The sequence below is a fragment of the Ciconia boyciana genome, chromosome 6 (assembly GCF_034638445.1).
Source record: "Ciconia boyciana chromosome 6, ASM3463844v1, whole genome shotgun sequence".
Lineage (NCBI taxonomy): Eukaryota > Metazoa > Chordata > Aves > Ciconiiformes > Ciconiidae > Ciconia > Ciconia boyciana.
In genome coordinates, this window is record NC_132939.1 from 57,477,132 (window position 1) to 57,497,914 (window position 20,783).

Genomic DNA, 20,783 nt, shown 5'->3' on the forward strand with positions numbered 1-20,783 from the left:
AATACAGAAATTATTGCACAGTTAAAAGGCTCCACAATTTTTACTGCCTTAATCAACCCTCGGGTTTAATAGAACTTTGTAGACACAGGTTATATTTTAAGTGCCAAAGACTGGCACCTACCATAATTATGCTAAGTTATGTTTACGGAGGCAAGTTAGGTCATCTTTTCTCAGTTGGCAATAGTTAAACTGTACAAATAAAATGTTACCTAGACCCCTGAAATTTAACCTAGCGGGGGCGGGGGGGGCCTTAGCTTCTTTCTGCCTGCTCAATTTTGACGTCATTTGTCAGCAAATGTTCTCCATGCCACTTTTTCATGTGTTTCTCCAGGGTGCTGTAAACACTGAAGGGCATCTGGCAAATGTCGCAGCGGTAGACCTCCTTCCCTATCTGGCCATGCGTTTTCATATGGCGCGTCAGCTTACTGCTCTGGGCACATGCATAGTTGCAGAGCTCGCATTTGTAAGGCCGCTCTCCAGTGTGGCTCCGACGGTGCACCGTCAAATTGCTGCAGTTCTTAAAGACCTTGCCACAGTACTCACATGTATCGCTCCTGCGCCCTTCCTTCGAACTGGGTCGCCCGGGGCCGGGACCACTGATGTGGGGGGTGCTGCCTCCGCTCGCCGTGCCGCTGCGCCCTGAGAGCCCCCCGTCCAGCATGTCCCCCGGCGGGGTGGAGAAACGCAGGCTCCCGTTCTCCGACGAGTGCTCAGAAGAGGTCGCGAAGGGGGATTGTCGGGAGTCTGTGAATCCGAGGAACGGATCCTTCATGAAGTGCCGCGATGCTGCGTACCCTACCAGCCACTGGGAGTAAACGTTTTCGGAAGGTATTATCGTTGCTGGTGGCAAGTCCAAATCTTTCTCTACCTTTATTCTTTTAGAGGAATTGTTTAAACTGGGGCTCGTGATAGGCGTCGGCTTGCGGGGGAACAAGTTTGGGAAGGGTTCACCCGGGCCAAAGTTTCTTCCATTGACCGTCCCTTCCTCAGTGCGGTCCAGCTCTCCTACCACTGAGTCTTCGTCACCTGGATCTCTCTGACAGAGGTCTCGAGGACACAAGTCTCGCTGGTCAGAAGACCTTTTCATGAAGCTACTCCTCTTCTGTTTTTCAGCTAGCATGTCGTTATATTGCTGGATGGCACCTAGACTTACATTCTCGATTACTTTTCCTAGGACGAGGGATTTCTCGTCCGGCAGCGACTTGGAGCCATTTTCTCGGTTACGACTCAGCTCCGAGTCCATACTGAAGCTTGACTCTGGCCGGCTCTCGTTTTCAAGCTCCTCTTCCTCCTCCTCCTCCTCTTCCTCTTCTTCATTGTCATGGCCCAGGGAAGGATCGCTCTCGTTCCTGAAATCTGCCTCACTGGATTTCAGTCCCTCTCCAGTAAGCTCACTTGTGCCCGGCTCGGGGGAACTAGTGGTGGACAGTCCATCGTCTGACCTGCCCGTCATGGAGCCAGCTTTATGCATATGCGTTTTCATGTGGCGTTTTAGCTTGCTGGCCTGGGAGCAAGCGTGGTCACAGAGCTGACACTTGTAGGGCTTTTCTCCTGTGTGACTGCGCCGGTGCACGATAAGGTTACTCTGGAACTTGAATGTTTTCCCACAAAATTCACAGGACTTGCTCTTGGCCTGAGGCTGGGGAGGCGTAGTGCTGCTGGGGGGCATGGGGGGCAGTGGTGGGGTGCTCAAAAAAGGTGATTTAGGACTCGGCTGGAAAGGATTCAACAGGCGATGCATAGGGTTGGTGCGACTGGGTGAGACTGGCGGAGGGGTGGAACTGTTTCCTGCCAGTTCTCGAAGCCTTCTGGAGAAATCCATCGCTGGGGACTCAATTGCCATGGGGTTTAAACGCATAACTCTGTCAAAGGCACTGGGATGCTGGGCAACTAACCCCATTTCTTCGGCACTAAGGCGATGTGGATCCAGATGATGACGAGGCGGTGGGCTGAACAGCGGAGGCGTGTTTGGGAGCCGACCCTCACCAAAGCCAGGGTGTTCGCGCAAGATGGGTCCTGTCATCCGCAAAAGATTGAAAGGGTTGTTGTCTCCAAGGAAATTCATCAGCGGGGACTGTGCAACAGTCTCCGGTCCCAGAGGAGGAGGGATGGTGATGCGTGGAGTAAGGGAACTGTTTGAAGGGCTTGTTTCCAGGTAGATGCGGAATCCATGTGTGTTCTGGGCATGCTGAAGCAAGAACCAAGCGCTATTAAAAGGCTGCTTGCATGTTGTGCAAATATAGCTTGAAGGCTCATCTTTACCTATAAAAGAAAAACAGAAAGAACACTCAAAAAATAATACAGCGGAGAACATTTAAATACAGTTGGCATGCGCTTTATTTTGCTAACACATTTCCTCCTTGGCATTTCTGAAAGAAGGACTTAATTGCAATGTATTGACTGATATAAATTGTTGAACAGCACATTTACTCACCACACTTATTCACTTAACATGTATGACAAATATCACACATACGCATTGGTGCTATATACGTTTATATCCTCTAACTTGCAAATAAAACCTTCCTTTATGATGCATAAGGATCCAAATCCTTTCACGTGTTTACTCCACAAAAAGGAATTTGTTTCAAGGGATTTATGACCACAGCCAAAAACCAAGGAAAATGCAGTGTGGTAGGTTTTACAAGGCACCTGCAAGGAGCTTCAGTGTCATTTTCACTCTTTCATTTTATATTTTTATATACTTCATGCAGCAGTCCCCTGAGATCTTGCTGAATTTAATTTATACATGCTTCAGTCATGCCAGCACTTCCATTTTTAATACTATGTAGGTATTTAGCTGCACAAGACCTATTCAAGTCAACAGGAGCTTGGAAAACGTACCCTTGCATAAACCACTTTGACATTCTTTTTGCCAAAACACCAAGAAGCCACTCAAATAAAACATCCGGTAATCAAAGCCGACAGCACAGTTGCAATTAACAGTAACAAATGTCGGGCCGTGCTTGAACTGGGTCCCAAGAATTTCTGAGTCTGAGCCTGCCCTCCAATGCAGAAACGCTCACCGGAGCCAAAAACATTGTTCTGTTTGCCTTTCTAGCTTCTTTGAACGACTGCATAAAGGTGGAAAGCATTCCTTTAACCTTGATTCAGCTTTACATAAAGGACAGGTGTGGACAAGTCTGCACTACAGTCATAATTTTGCTAGCTAGAAAATTCCAGTCCTGGGCACAATATAAACTATGTGATATCTTCAAAAGGCACTTCCACCCGCCCCGTTTTTCAATGCCTCTGCAAGGCTCTGATAAATTCATAAATATGTGTCAACTTGAAAATCATGATCCAGGATTTGTTTTGTTGTTGTTTTTTTTTAAATGAGGGAGAGGTTTCCTGAAAAAACAACTACCCATTTTGGAAAATCTAAAATTAATTTCTTGCTTGTTTGTTTGTTTATGAAAGCACATCCTTTGGCTAGCGATGGCCCCGCTGCACCTAAAGGCACTAAACTTCCTGAAAGTTCAAAGCCTGAACCAGGCTTCCTACGTGATCCGTACCTGCACAAGGACCCGAACGAAGCCCGATCCCAGCCCCTCCGCAGGAGCTCAGATCCGAAGCTGAACTACACAACCCCTTTCTAGACTGAGGGACTGCAATTCGCAAAAGCCTGTTGCCTGAGCTTGAAAATGAAAGAGTTTATAAGGTGAACAGAACCGTATTATCGAAACTACCTTTGTAAAGAGGAATGACTTATAGCAGTCAAAAGAAAAAAAGGAAAAAAAAATTAACTCGGGCACACCAGGCGAAGCAGGATTGCTGCTGACTGAATTCCCCTCTTCTGGCTGTTGCAGGAAGGGCTGCTGCTAACAAAACCTACAAAACCTTAGACAAGGAGGCTAGAAGATTATCTGCCTACCTATCAGCCTGTCAGTCTATCTAATCTTATCACCCAATGAACATCCATAAAAGCATAAAGGAAAAAGCATCTATCAGATTGAGACTTATTTACAAAGGTAAGTGATAAATGTGGTGCAGCTCCTCACACTCCTATTGATTTAGTAGGGCTACTGCTGTGGATAGCAGCTTCAGACCCCGATTTCAGAGAAGCCAGCTCTCCACAGCCAAGAAAAAACGTACACAACACGGTGGGCATTTCTGCCTGGCTGACACGGCCCCTGTGCCCCGGCCCTGCACGCTGCATCGTACAGGACAGACCCAGTTGCTTTGATTAATCTCTAACCGCTATTGGAAAAAACACAAGTTTGGGAACTGTACTCGGCTTAGAAAAAGTGCTTGTAACTGCTATTGACATTAATGAAAGCCACATACAAACATGAAAAGGAACTGATACATTATCCTTTAAAAATCTACTCAGCACTGAGGCAGTTAGGGAGTTTTATGTCAGCTCTGCAGCCAAAGCAACAGTAAATGCTCCCATTATTACTTCAAATATTTAAATTTCTGTTTCTTACAGAAATATGATGAAAATGTCTAGACCTTTAACTTTTCTTGCACGGCAACATGTGTAGTATAAAAAGTGACAGAAATCACTGAAGCAGACTAAAGTATATAACATACTCTGTCAAAAGCTTTTTTTAACAATATGTTTTACCTCAGCTCACCCTAGAATAGATTTTAATAAAGCCCCTTCTGAAGTGTGATCTAATAGCAAATGAAGTGCAGCATCTTACAAGGTCATATATCTTCAAATTAAAGAGTGCTCTGCACCCTTCACCTTCATTTTATCCACTCTAATTAATCGATTTATTACCCACAGCTGTTCGATTCTTTCATTTTTAAAGTCACAGCATGCTTTCTTTTCTTTTGTGAGTTTTTTTTGTTTTTTAAATAAAGTGTGTGAGAGTGTGTGTGTGTGTGTGTGTGTGTGTATGCACTCTCTTTGCTTAGCTCAAGAGCTGACAGGAAGAAGAAAGCAGCTGTGTATTAGACGAGGACGACAACAACAACAGCAACACGTTTACTTCAGCAAAGGCACATATGTAAGGAGAAAAATTTCTGAGCAGGCTGAGGATCAAGGCCAATCTAAAACTGAAATGGCTGATTAAAAAAATTACCCTCAAAATGGCAGCTGGCTGGATGCTTGCTACTACATGTTACATGGAACTGAGATGTTTTGTTTTGTTTTGTTCTCCAAAACTTCACCTCCGTGAAATTCAAGTGAGGCAAGTAAATCCCCCTCCTTTTTAGTTTTCTTTCAAACAGAGCAAATTAGTGCTATTAGTGATCTAAGATTTACAAGCTAGCAGTCATAAAACAGTCTTCTCTTCCTTTTTGTTTTGTTTAGTTTTCATGCTCCTTAACACTCCTCTTGAGGAGACCCTGACATGATGGCAAAATTGACTGCAGGCTACCTGGCTACCAATCTCTGACTGCTTCACCAGTGTTCATGTGTGCATGCCTGTGTATATATATATATTAACTTTCACAACACTCAAAGACTCTCCCCAGACTCCCTGTTTAAAAAGAATGAAAAAAATAAAATAAAATGTTCATTTCCATATTATCACTTCATGGTTATCTTGCCTAGAAGTTGCCCTGAGCAGTGTAGACGCTCACTTTTAAGAACAGAACAATGTCAAAAAGTCTTTGAAGATCCACCCTGAACATTTTTATATTCAAAAACTTGCTAAATATTTTAAACATTCCCAGAAACAGCCACGTATTGCTCAAGAATGATCCTTATATTTAATAATGCAGTGCACTTACACTATAAAACTCTTTGTTATAAGGCTACTTTTGATATATGGCTATCTTAATCCCTTGCCACCTGCACTGAAGTCTGTCTAAATACCCACTTTATGACAACTAGCTATATAGGCTTTGCCATATGCAGTCTTTATCACTTTAGCATGTGCTTGACTTTGAGCATGTGAGTAATCGGCATCAGTGAAACTTAAGCATAGGCTGAAGTGCTCTGTTGGATAGTGATGAAATTATTCATGTGCTTAGAGTTAAGCACAAGCCAAGACTTCATTAATACTGTTCCATGAATTGCACATGTATTCAACCCTACAGTCTGTAACTAGGCATGAGTTTCAGGGCTGATGGCTCAAGTATAATTTATCTTTATATTAGTTGGTAGATACGGTGTAAGTACTGAGATGAGACATCCAGGCCACAAGCCCTGAGCAGCCAATAGTAGCTTCAAGGTTGCACTAAATCCAAACAAATACTGCCACTGGAGTTCAGACATGAGACAGGTTCGTAGGTCTGGATCCTACTGAGACACAGGTGTATAGGTTCAGAAATACTGATCTGAAGGCTAGGAAGGACCGTGAAATTAAAGAATGAGGGGACTGGGATAAACCTTAAGGGTTGCCCTTGTCCAATTCTTGACCCAAGGGATGTCCATATCTATGCATCTATTCATATCTATAGCAGATGCTTCATTTTCCCACTTCAAAGGCCACCCGGATGGAGAGTCTACAACTTTCCTAAAGTCTACCTCATTCCTTCTCTCCTTTACCATCATGAAGGTTCCCCAAATGCCTAATCTAAATCTTTCTTCCTGCAATTTAAGGTGATAATATTTTGTCCTACCTATATGTACATGAAAAACATAGTAAATAATTTAGTCTGCGCCTCACATACAGATATCATCCAGCCCAGTGATCTGCAGTGGAACCACTTCATGTCCTGTAGCACTCCCTTCTCCCAACTTCATTTGGAAATGCCAAGGGAGAGAGAATTCACTATGTACCGGAGTAGTCAGTGGCAATGGTTGACTACCTTCAGTATTAAAAAAAAGTCTTCTTTACGATTTGAATTGCGGAGTTCAACTGCCAACCATTAGATATTGTTATGTTTTTATCTGGTAGATTAAAAATCTCTCTAGTATCTTCTCCCTAAGCAGGTAATTACAAACTATGAACTTATTGAACACTCTTGCCTTTTCTGTGTATTATGACAAAAGATGGTATTTTCCAGAAATATTAAAATGTGTTCCCTCCATTACTGCATGACAGATTAAGTTCCATTCAAAATGTCAAAGCAATAATGAGCTTGTCTTTCATGAACAGCACAAAACAAAGCTAAATTCAGATCTTGCCTCCCAAATTCTGCCCGTAAGTGAGAAAAGACAGGTTGGTTTGCCCAGACCAGAACAAGAGTAGCCGGGGTCTGTGGACATTCATCCCATTGCACCAGGCAGCCTGAATCCCCTGACTTATCTGTCCTCTGCAGTCTGACTTGTATCTTTTAGTGATACATGGATCTTCTTTGCCCAGTTGGTACATGACTTTCTATATACCCTGAATGCTGAGCACCTTTGCCCTGGAGATAAATTTCCCTCAAAATATCTTCAGTTATTCTGGATACCATCAAACAATAATCAGTGTGCGATAAGAACTGTTGAGAATTCATTATTTTCTGCTGGGCTACAGTGACATCCAGTGCCTTACAAATCCTCTCCTCAGCATGCCTGAGTAATTCCATTAGCTGTAACAGAGAACGAACTGCCCCCCTTTTTAATCACCTACCCATAACCCCTGCCAGGAGTGCGGTGAGGACCTGCAGTCAGGTCCACATAACCACTGCCATTCTTTACCTCTAGCAATACTTTCCAGATAATGTTTCTGGTTCCCTTTACAAAGTTACAACAGAAGCAATAAAAATGTTAAGGAATTTTAATGCTGCTTTACTGCATCTTTAGAAGTTCAGGAAAAGTAGAAACTTGCAAGCTTTAAAGAAAGGACACCTTTTATTGTAGCACTCGGGAACAGACGTGTATCAGGTTCCTACAATCTTTTCACCAATGTTACTCTCTTCTCCACCACTCGATTTTTAATGAGCATTTAAATAATTACTCCTTGTTATTATGATGGTTACTCTAATAATACCAATAAAGGTAGCGTGGATGCTCCATAAAAAACACACCTTTAATTGAATTATTATTAAATTAAAATGCCATAATTGAGAACACTAGTTTAACAAGTCTCCTTATAAGACCAGCTGACATTAAAGAGAAGGGCATTAAATACTGGAAAGATTTAGTGTTTCATAGTGAAGAAAATATATGGTTATATATGGTTTGACAGGTCACCTAGACAAGGGCCAAATACTTTCCAGGTGTCTGCAGTGTGGATCTGCAGTGTGAATGCTATCAGTTCATACCCGGTGCTTGGCTGGGTATGCAAAAATATCTCTAATATATGTATTTCTGCTGACGAGGTTTTATAAGCCATATTACCACTCTAAATTATCCAAGTTAGCAAGAACATTTACTTACATATGTTTATGATTGAATAAACATACGCTGAGCACACCCAATATCGAGAGTTTTACCCTCTGCACTTCCTGGGGTGTTTGGAAGTGCTGCTACCTCCATTTCAGAGGGACTGACAGTCTCAATAAAAAAGTCAGAAGTGTGAAGTAGGGCCCAAGCCTGGGTGAGGATCACCACTGCCAGTCCAATGACAGTCACTAGTTTTAAACATCAAATGCAAAGGAAGCATTTCTCTTTATACCTCTCTTCATTTTAATTTTGTTTTGATGGCAACACAAGCTGAAGATGAAAAAAACAAGCACAACTCCTCTATCCATCCCCAGAGCTAACACACTGCATCCATCCCTACACTGCCTTGTCTAAAGAAAGGGCTCAAGAGAGTCTTGCAGCACATCCTGCTGAGGGTGACGGGGACTATCACCAACAATTCATAAAGTAAGCATCAACTAGAAACTAAAGTTGGTGTTTTATGACTTAGCAAGACGCCTGCAGTCTCACAACCTAAGCACCTCCAATTCTCCACTCAGATAAACAGCCACTCTCTCTTGTAAAGCTCAGCCGACCTGAAGTGCATCTCAGTCAAGAAAAGGAGATGAAGGTTGAGGTGCAAGAGCCCAAGCATGAGGGGCCACAGAGCCTGTCATCACCTGGAAATGGGGAATCTCAGGATGAGGTCGGTGAAAGGAAAGAATGTGACAGGGAAATGAAAATGAAATGTTTTTAAGAGGTGAATGGAAAAATAAGAGTGTCTGAAGAAAGGAAGAGAAGCCACCGAGAAGTGTTACTTCTCAGTAACAGAATCCTGTTTCCTCCCATACTAGGCCCTGTTCTCTTTTTCTGCCTTGCCCCCTGAATAGCCTATCTCCTCCAGTGCCATCTTCAAACAGAAGAAAAATCACGACTTCATGCAATATTCTTCTCCCACACACCGCCTGTGTGTTTTACAGCTTTCCCCATCCTGTTTCTACCTTGACTAGTGAGACTGCAAGTTTTCTACAGAGATTATGCAAGAAGCTTTATGCCAAGAGAACCTACAAACCCCACAAGACCCTCTCATTCCCAGCACTGATTTTAATTAGCAATGTGAATATTCTCGAGAGCATTTTCTACCTGTTGAAAAAGATCTACAGTAGCACTGGTTGACACCAATATTAAAATATATTAATATTACACTACTGTTAGTAATGTACTATTAATTTTTTCTATGGTAAAGCCAACTGCCAAACTATCTTTGGTGGATTAAATGCTGCCCCACTTTTGGGAGCCTATTTTATTTTATGAAGCCATTTGTGCTTTTCAGTGTTGTTCCTTTTCTACTAGGCAGGACTGCAAATTGTCTGTTTATCGTTCTTGTAATAATAAATATCTTTTTTGTCAAATGAACTATTTTATCATACCAGTGGAAACCCAAACAAATTAATTACCAATCACATAGTTGAGAAGTCAGACTGTCATGCTGTCTGTCTACAGCCAATCCTTTCATAATTCCAAGAACAAGGAGCATGAAACCTTGAAAGACTTAGAGATATCAACCTGATACCTTAAAATCATACTCTTAGCCAAACTCTGATTTGAGTTACCCTGCTATGAATTCAAAGTAGCTCCGATGACCACTATTGCAGACTTCGAATTTTTCCAGATAAGCTATACCAGGTTATCACAAACAAGGATCTTAACTAGGCTTATATGAATACACCAAGTTGTGATTTTTTTTTCATTAAACTTTCCCCAGAAGCATTTTATATGTCCTCTCTGGCATTTATACGTACAAAAAAGAAGGAGACTGCAGGCAGACTACAGCCATGCATAACACAAACAGATGCTTCCTGCTTCTTAATGGACACAGGCGACCTTTGGCTGAAGATGCAGCTTGTGTTCAATAGTCCCATTTTCTGTGAGACTTAATCATACCTCAGATCTGTACTGCCAGATTCACATAAATGAGCCAAATGCACAGCTCAGTTTAATTTCTAGTGCATTACAAAATGGCAATATTATATTTTTAGGTATAAAATGTCAATAGTCATTTTGGGCAACTTCCTTCTGGATGTCCAATTTCTCATTCCTTAAAAGAGTTTGTGGCTTACTGGAAGTTAATGTTCAGCCTACAGAAGTATAGAAGTGCTTTTACTTAGTGCAGAAAAACAAAGAAAAATGCATAGCAAAAATTGGAACTCACAACACAGGGATTTTGACCCAGAAGCACTATTAAAATGGAAGATAAAAAACATGTTTGTCATCTCTGAACACCTTCTTCTAATTGGTGTTAAATTCTAAAATACAAAGGCAATTTATAAAGCAGAGAAAGGGAGAAGTGTGAAAAGTAAGGAGCAAACAGGAAAATCGATATTAAAAGATCAATAGTGAATGAGTTAACTTTTAAATTAGCCCTTTGTGATACAACAGTTTCAATTGACTCCACCTTTAGCATCTAAACAGCTTTGTGTCTTTTAGTTAGTTTCTCTGAACCTAAGACATCAGCTAGCAGACTGAAAGGATGCTTTACAAACCTGCTGTATAAAACAGTGAAAACTATCAGTGAAAATGGGGAATGTAATACAGGGGGGAAATGTACCCACTCATGAGATGAAAAGACCACAGGACTACCCATGGCTGGTGGTTTAATATATAGGATCCCATTTACAGCATTCATGAAAAACCCTTGTACTGCTCAAGGACACTTTTAGGCCCTTTCTTTGCATAAGGTATTCAAATGCATTTGAAATAATGTCAGTCTTTTCTACAACATATGAAATATGCCAGCAGCTTCCCTTTAAATCGGTTTCCTGTAAGTAGTTTTGTTTGAAAACTGGCAAGTGCCGGGATTTTTTTTTCCCACAGACTTTTCTAAGGTGCCATTTTCTCATTTTACAAGCAAGAATTCTCAGTAACCTGAACAGGAACTTAAAGAAGGATACATAAAGGAAATTGTCCATGTCATATAATGGAAAAATAAAGAGTAAATTAGGAAACAATAAAAAAAGCCAAAGGGTGAAAACAAATTTTCCTGTTTTTTTCCCCAGGAGTACTTCCGTCTGTTTTACTACAACCATTTCTTAAGGGTATTAGGTGCCTATTCATAGTTAGTAAATGAAATAGCATTTTTGTTTTAATTCATTGCTTCTTTAACAAATGCTAACTCCCATCTCTGCTTCTTTAAATCCACAAAATCTCCACGTTCAATCCTAAGAAGTATTATAAAGGCTGTAAATCTTGTTTTAATGGAATGTACATTTAGCTATGAGGAGATAATTGACGTTATGGAGGGCCTAGATGCTGAATTATATAGGTTATCTAATACAAAGGGGACTCATTACCGAAGCACTACAAACAAGTAGTAATATATGTATATTGTTCTGAGTGGCGTTATAGCAAAAGTGTTCGGGTCTGCAGGGATTTATAAAACACAAGAAAACAGCAGACATGCACTTGTAAATTTGTCTCATTTGTCTCTGAAGTTAAAGGTTATTCCCTTGATCTGAATTTGTAATAAAAACATGCTAGACTAAGGTTTGTAGAGAATGTTTGAATATGTAAATTGTGTATAATGATAGGCAATTATAGGGTAAAAACTGGACCTTATGAATGTTACAGAATTGCATGGAGCATCAAAGTATTTTCCTTCAGATGAAATATTTATCTTTTATGCCTGTTATAAGCACTTTTTCAAAGGTATTCAGCAACCTATTTGAGTAGAGAGTTGACAAAAATCAAACCATTACAACCGACTAAGACTGTGGGCTTATGCACAGGAGAAGCCACAGCTTTTTACAGAATATACATAATAAATCTCTTGAACTAATGGTTCCGGAGATGGATCCTCAAGGACAAGTTCCACTGATTTTCACTCCCTTAGATGAAAGCTGGTCAGATGTTTCTGGATTTTTTTTAAGAAGATGTGGGGGGGGAAGTGTGGGGAGGGAGACTGGGGAGAATAACTAGGTAAGAATGTGAATTTCTTGGACTGATTCAATGAAGCCCCATTTCCCCTTCAGTTCATTGGCTGCTGTTTTCAGGGAATAATATTAAAAAAAAAAAGGATACTGCATCGAGATAGAAAGGACTAAAGCCGGGAGATGATACTGTAGTTTATGCTACTGAAGATAAGGTTTTCTCCTTCTCTGAGCACGACAGTCTGTTCAGGTTAACCAACTGCAGTGTTAGAATAACTCCAGCCGACTTGTCACAGAGTACAAAAGTCATCAGCAACTGAATGTTCTTTTCTGCACCGCAATTAAGACGAATCAATACGACGTGCCACAAATGGTATTTTACTCTCAATAAGAACTCGGGCTGAGTTTATTCAGAATATTTTAGCGCTTCCCCAGGGGATTTTGGTCCGACGCAGATGGCAAATAAAGTACTCAGCCTAGGGCTAGAGCACATTATGCTAATTCTAATGTCAGATGTACTTTAATATACAGCTCTATTTAATCACCCCATTATTTCACATTTCCATATGAAAAACCTGCGGCACTTCTGCAGAGCTTTCACTCTGCGACAATGCCAGCTTCCTTCAACTAGCTCACTGCGAAAGAGAAAAGAAGACTGGTCATTCTCGCCAGTCAAAATGTTACAGTTTCAAAGTTTCAGTATTCCTGAATTTAAAGTGGGTCTTCCAGTGCAATTAGCAAATCGCTCAGCTAGAATGCTGATATGTACAAAATGCTAAGGAGATGTGATTGAAAAAAAATAAAAATAACAGCCCTCCCTCTCTACCTCATCCGCCCGTGCACACAGACATATCTCAAATCCGCTTGAAGAACAGTAATAATAAAAATAATGAATATCTTTTCATAGTGCAATTCAACCAATATTCTCAACACTTGTCACCAGAACACTGCTATTCCCGGCTGCATGGCTTCCGTTACTTAGAAGAACAGACATGGCTGGCACAGCTGCCAACCTACAGATGTCTCCAAATAAAACCTTCCTTGTGTATCAATAATTTTTGCCTGCAACAAACTACACCTCTAACTAGGTTTAGAAGCCACACACCTTCAGCATGGGCCACTACCCAAATTATCTGCAAATTTACCTTGATGCCGCATCTCTGGTGACCACAGAATTTCAACCTATGGACTTGAAGGTAAAATGATTCAAAACTGGATTTACATTCAAAGGAACGAAGGAAGAAACTGTGCCGTGGAGCTGTTTTCAAGCCACGTAGGCTCTTGATGTGCAGACAGGGAAAGCAGAAGCAGTCCTTGGAGCACCTCTTCAGCATCCAAGCTTTCCCTTCAGAGTAACTCTGTGAAGGACCCTTAATTCAGCATTTGTCCACAGTCACCAGTGAAATGAGTTTCATAGTCTCAACAAAATCTTCCCCCAGTTTGGCATAATTGGGGCTCCATGACAACTAGTACTGCACATCAGGGGGAGACAGGTCAGGACTCGATTATACCGAGCTGCTATTAGAGGAATGCACGAAGCTTAAATCGATCATTTTTTTAATCATTGCATTAAACCCACAACATATTTCACAAAAAAAATCTATTCAGAAAAAGACGTACTTTTTCCTCCTCCAACCACCCAATCTGCATCCTTTAAAAATTGTTCAGCAATGCATGCAGCAGCCAGCACCTGGGGCCAGATCTCACCTGGTTTCACTGTTATGCATCAACATTTAAAGAAACAGAACTGTGCTGCTGTGCCTTGACACAGCATATGCCACAACTTCCATGTCCTAATTTGAACACAGTGGATGATATCCCTCACATTCAAGGCAGAAATGCTTACATTTTCAAGCTTTCTTTTATTTTTATAAATAGACATATGTGTGTGTATACATGCATATATACATGATTTGCTCTCTGGACAACTGGCTATGAATACAGCACTATGCACAAAGGAGAAAGGGGACTGAGTACAGGGTAGAGGTCCGTCCTTCCCCAGCTATTTCAAATAGACCTTCAAAAACACAATCTTATCTTGGGAGAAACGTATACAACAGTTTCACCCTACTGGAAGTTTTGCCTGAATAGTAAATACAGCACAAATTAATTTAGTAAATTAGGGCAACTTTAAGATTTGTCTAAAGTAGAGAGTATCTCACCCTGAAAATGAGTAGTTAAATGCAAAAGAAGAAGAGGAATGAATGTTTAATATCCCAATACAAAGCCCACCGACGTCAATATGAATCTTTCCACTGGCTTCAATGGACTCTGGATGACGGTCTTCTTCCACATTGGGATTTGTTAGTCTCAAGACACTGTCTCCAGTGTAGGGATAAATCTGGTTTGTGGTGGTGTAGTTAAAAGAAGAGAACTGAGTTCACAGCAGCTATAAGCCTAAAGAACTCAGCTGTAAATATTTGAGCGGAATAAATGGAGACGTATCTAGTAAAGTATTTTTTGTATCTTTAGTTAAAAGAAAAACAGTTGAAATAGGAGAAATACATAAACTGAAATTAATCCTTGACAACTCTGTTGCTTTTTCTTATGCTGATATTATGTCGGGTTTTGGAAGTAAAAAAGGACAACAATAATTCTCCATAGATCTATCCTATTTCTTTAGCTCACTTTAGATAAACTGACTGCATTCTTAAACTCCGTTATTACAAATTGGTTGAAAAAATTGTAGCTGAGACTAGCAAAACAATTTTTTTAATAACATCTATTCTTGGCAATAAACAAATTTGTGGAATCCCATTCAATTTCCATCATTATGGAAACTTTTTGAATGCCAGAATGTCTGCAGACACATCTTACACTAAACAGTTCCTACAGGACTCAAAAGTCCTGTAAAGGAAAATCCCAGATTGGGTGAACAAAGAAGCAAAACGAGCAGAAGCTTTAAAAGGCTAAATATGGGGGGGAGGGGGGGCACTAGCGAAGGAGGAAGGTATAAAATACTTCAGATGAAAAATAAAATCCATCAGTTACAGAAGCAGGGATCTTGGGGGTTGCTCTAGATTAAGCAGTTATATTGCAATCTATGACTATGAAGTTGTGAAAGATGATCTCCAATCATACTTCCTGAAGTGCAAAGATAAAAATACAATTTTTGCTCCTTAAATAGGTGGTGTTTTATGCCACTATAACACTGCAGAAAATAATGCCAATGTTGGCGTAAAAGAAGATCCTAAAAACTTCCTATTTTATTTCTATACAATCCAGATTGATCACCTAAGAGAAGCATAATTAAACAATGCTAAGCATCCCAACCCCTTTGAGAACATGCTGCCGAAAAATATTTTTAGAACAATCACTGTAGTAATTCTTCTTAGTTGTAGAAACACTCCAAATCAGAAAGTCAATTTTTCCTCTATTTGCAGAAGTGTGCTGGTTTTCACTGGAAAGGCGCCTGTGTTTTGTTTGGCTGCTGTTCATATACTGCCTTGGCAGGATTTCCTTGGATTGCTTACAGTGAACATTGCTCTTGCATACAGTAGCACTCCCATTTTAACCGTCCCAGCCACACGTTTTCTAATAACACACGGAGAGCTGCAAAATCCCTATAAGTACAGCTCTTTAAAGCAGCAACAGAAGGGGGTGGGGGCGGAGGACTGGAGGGGGGGAGGCTCTGCCCGATCAAAATCCAGCGCTGCAAACAGAGGATAGTCCTTTTAAAAACAACCAATGTGAATTGTGTTTAAGGAGCAGCTTTCCAGGAAATGAAAAAAACATCTCCGAGAAGAGGGCCTGATTCAGCTGATTCACCGAATCTGGTCTGCGCTGGCTGGGCTCCGAGCGTCACTGAACTGGGTCCCAAGTACTGTTTATTTTCTTTTTTCTTTTTTTTTTTTTTGTTTTAATTTTTTGCTGCCCTTCTGAGGGGCGTGCAGATAACTTAATAATTCCTGGTATTACCTTGCATGTTTGAGATCCTGCACCTGAGCCTGTGTTTCTCGTGCATCCAAATTTTCTGCCCCGTCAAGGGGAGGTTGAGGCACACGGGGAACACAGGGCTCCACTGTGGGAATCAAACAGGCAGGCAAGATGAAAGAGGAGGACATCTATCTCGCTGAAATGGTCGCAGGAAACAAATGCAGCATTTCTACCTACGGCTGAGAGAGAGGGAAAGCCAATAACAAAACCGTTATTCAGCTCCGTGCCCTTTACAAATAGGACTGACTTGTTAGTGGACAGCTGCGGCTCAGCCCCCCTCCACGCCATTCCAACTTGCTGCCTTTGCCACCCTGCTTTTGGAGATCGACAGCAATTTGCATCTCCATGCATCTCATTTCTCGTTAAGTAAGTTGATTAATTTGGGCGAGGGAAGTTGTCATTCAAAAAAACAGAAATTTCCACTGGCATTATTTCTGCCTTTCAAAATTCGCCAACCTCCCCCCCACCAGTCCAGCCCCCACTTCGCACCTCTCTTTCTCCCTGTCCCTTTCTCCCCCCTTCCCGCTCCCTCCCTCCCTCTCCCTCTTTCTCCCTGTTGTTTACAAAGGTTTCATTATGTTTTCAACTAATCAGAAAGGCCTACTAATACACAATTAACATGTGACTATAAAAAAAATAGCTTCCAGAAGAAGGAAAAGTAATTAAGTAGAGAATGCTTTTCAGTAAGTGCTCGCTTTAACCCATCGTCAGAGAACAGAGTCTAGGTTAGTCCACAATGGATGGAACAGATGCCAAGGGCGAAATGTTAAAAGCAAATAAAAAAGGACATTATTTTCTTTGGGAATAATAACTATCAACGCCACAAAAACGAACATCAGACTGCAGTTGTTTTTATCTGACCTCCTCCTCTTTCCTCCACTTTTCTAAAGTGCCTTTTCTGTGTGTTTCATTAAAATAAATACAAAAATAAAGGTATCGTTTATTGCGTCTTTGCTTCCAAGGTGATGGGAAACCAAGTAATCAGCATCACCATCGAAATGGCACAACGCTGTATGTTATTAAAAAGATTTTACTTTAAAATATTTTACGCCTGAACGTACACATAAACTAAGCTCCCAGAAAAGTCAGTAGGAATTCGAGTGTTTGCAGCACTTCAGTTATTAACTTTGGATCTATCTGCGGACACTGTTCTCAGCCTGAGAGTTGCCACACAGGTTGGCAGCCTGAGGACACTAGCATATATATAACATACATTATATATGTGTGTGTATATTGGGGGGAGCATAAATTAAAATGTTATCTAAATAGATTCAGCCTTCTTTTTTTTTCTTTTTAATCCAGGGACTGTCAAAATATGTCCAAATCCTCCCTGTGTTCTTGACGCATTCAGCCAACCTCCACAGCAAAAATGGTCCCTTTTGGAAAAATATATATATTCCTCTAGGTGTCCATCCTTGGAGTGGAGCGTTTGGGATATTTTTTATTTCTGCTCCCCTCCCTCAAATGAATTCTAAAACAAACAGACACTTAGTTGTGTATTTTGAAAACCAAATTCTGCAAGGAGCTCAGTGTTTTCCACAAGATGCTGAACACCACTTTGGTCCCACTGAAATCAAGGGGGAGCTGAGGGGTGTTGGGAGGAACAGGTCTTCCAAAGTCACAAAGGACCACATGCAATAACAGCTCCTTTTCCTTACACCCCCCCCCCCCATGAATTTATATTCCAAACTATGTATCACATACAGAGTATTTTTTACTATCCAAAATCCCATTAGTTTCATTGGCACTTTAGGTAATAAGATTTGCATGGTAAAAATTCCATTTCTATTAGATTGGGTCCATAGGACTCACCAGCCTGATATGATTGTCAGAGGAAAGGGAGGATGTGTGGGTTTGTTACAATATGAGGATTTGTCCACACAGAATTTGGCACCAGTTTAATCAAAAGGACTCACTTTAACCAGTGCAAACCCCAGTGTAGCCTCTATTTCTGTCAGCTTAAAACTGTCTATATCAGGAAATTTCTCACTGTAAATTTATAGAGGTATGCTAAAACAGGTCAGCTAAACTGGGGTGGCAATCAGTTAAAACAATCTATACCCTGAAGTATTCTGGATTATCTGTCTGAAAGACCTCTTTAGTTAAACCAATGGAAGAGGGCGTTCAGGCCAGACCCAAATGCTGCACTGGCTTCACACAAGAAACCTGTAAGAGAAATGATGGCATCCTGGGCTGGAACCTCGAGGTCTCCTTCAGGACAGAGTGAAATCAGTGAGATCCCATCAGCCAGACACCACTCTCTTGCTCATATAAGAACATAAAACCCCTGGGTCATGCCCACAGGTGGGACTCTGTTTTCAACCATGGCCACCAGCAGAAGCTTAGGGAAAGAGCGTGTGAATCAAGGTAGAAAAAAGTTCACAAGTAGACCCTATCCAGACCTCCCAGCTCCTAGCAATCAATGATTTAGAGTCGTTCAGTGACAGGGGTTGATCCAGACCAGATTAGCATTTTTATTAACCACCCACCAAATCTTCCTGATTTTGCCTAATCCTTTTCTGAACACATTTGTTACTTTTAGCCCCTGCGACATCCTGTGGCAATGAGTTCCACACTTCCATTCGGTGTGAGCGAAAAACTGCATCAGCTTTAGGTCTGCTGCCTGACTCACAGGGCATTTAACAGGGACACCTGCACTGCCAAGTGCAACCTGAGCGTGTCACAGCAGCAGACCATCGCAAAATACTCCCTAGCAATACGGACAGCAAAATCACACTCTCTGCTTTTACACAATTCTTACTTCAGCCAAATCCTTACCGATTCTGCAGGAGACTGACTTCTAACTAACAGCAGATGGAAAAATTCAGGATTGGGCACAAGTCAGATACGGCAGCTCCTTCCCAAAGCATCCTTCCTTCAGTTTGTTTGCTCTTGATTTCTGATAAACTGAATAGTTTCTTGTTCTGTTCCTAGTCTAGGTTTAACATCTAATCTATGCCTCAAACAAAGGAGACGTATTCACCAAATGCTAGGAGATGGGTTTATAAGTACTTTGCTGAAACTTGGCATTTTTCCATCTCCTAAAAACACTCTACAACCCGAAAATCAGTCATGGTCTGGAAGTTTTTCCTAATGGTCATTTCACACGTAGTTCAGTTTACCTATTATTCATGGCTGTAGCCCTCATTCTGAAAATGCACCTGGTGTGCAGCATCAAGCCGATGCTGAAGCCGCATTGGCTTCACGGACTTCATAACCTCACTCCAAACCTTCTGGAAATGGGGCCTGGAGGGGGTGTCACGCTACTGAATCACCCCCAGTGTTCATTGTTACTTGAATCATATTCCCTCTACCTGCTCTTATTTAACTTGCTCATATATTTTTAGTTCTTTTCATCTTTCCCTATGAAACAATCCTGCCAACATTTTAATCACTTTTGTTGTTCTTCTCTGAATTACCTCCAATTTGACAACACCCTCCAATTAGCAAGGTGCACAGAATTATACACAGTCTTGGGTCATTGTTCTGTGGAAAAACAGTTTCCCATTTAGTCTTGCTGTGGATCAGATTCTGACTTCAAGAACACCCTGGGATGGTGAAACTGAGGACTGAATTTCGCCCATGTGCATAACAAAGGCTGACTGAAGTGTACAAATTGAGAAGTAAGGGTATTTCCCACAGCTCGGTGTCATTGTCCCTGGATCAAGCAGTGATCAAGAGCCTTCCCTCCTCTATGACCCCTGAGACCGGCAGATGGAGCTGGGTGACAGAGGGATTAATTGACAACCTTCAGTCTGGACTGTTTTGCCTTTATCAATCTCAGGCAGATGCTTAACTCTACAGAGAAGTTATTTCCTAACCAAAACATCATGGCATGCCAGATTTATAAAAAAATGCAATTGAGGGATATGGGATGCAAAGCAGCAAGAAGGCCCCGGATGTGCACAGAGCAGACAGCAATCAGGCTGACTTATAGCCGGAGTTTGGCGGGAGGCTCCAGATAAGCATCCAGGAGTGTCTGACAGGGGACAGATAGTGAGGAAGCCAAGGAATTGTTTGGGGGATCCCACTGGGGTATAACAAGAAGTAATGGGATTTAATTGGGCTAGTGACAGTGTAGGCCGATTATCACGAAAACGTTTCCTAACTCTGAGGCTGGCAAATCCTTAAGAGAAGCCCCAAGCCGGCAGCATCTCAGATGAAGGGGAGCACTTGAGAGTACACAACAAAAATAATGTCGCATTGCCAGAGTCAGGGCAGCATTATGAAACAGGCATTTTCTGCTTTCTAAATTTACGGCCGTGATTCACAAAAATGAATCGGGTTGCTCCAAGTACCCCATTAAGAAACACCGGACTCAGCGTGAGCTGCACACATGCCCTCCAACCTCAATGGAGACTGTGCCGTATGGGAGCCTCAGTGCACTCTAGAAATAAGTGTTGTCGATATCAGACACTGAGAGATCAGGTCAAAACTGTTAATATCTCATCAGTCACATGAACTGCATCTCTTTCCCAACACACACCTACAGATTTATTATTAGGGTACTTCAGCTCTTTTGTATTTTTAAATCAAACTGATTCACATACTTTAACGTTCATTATACAATTAAAAATATATGACGGTAAAAGGTTTTTTCCTAACTCATTAGTAAATACATGATATATATTTATAAATTACATATTATCATCTTTTTAGACCTAATGATGTGTGCTGTCTCAGGCAAGATGACCTGTTACTCAGACTAATTGATTCCATTTCATATCTACAAGCACAAGGTATTTTTATCT

The 20,783-nt window shown here is 41.3% G+C and overlaps 1 protein-coding gene across 4 annotated transcripts in view; it reads right to left on the bottom strand.

Moving 5' to 3' along the window:
- Window positions 1-250: 250 nt before the first annotated feature.
- BCL11B (BCL11 transcription factor B) overlaps window positions 251-20,783 on the bottom strand; it is a 90,305-nt gene continuing 69,772 nt past the window's right edge. For all 4 annotated transcript variants that reach the window (XM_072864789.1, XM_072864786.1, XM_072864788.1 and 1 more), the window contains one exon: window positions 251-2,262. In XM_072864789.1, coding sequence (XP_072720890.1) covers window positions 251-2,262 — 2,012 coding nt within the window. The remainder of the gene's footprint in view (window positions 2,263-20,783) is intronic.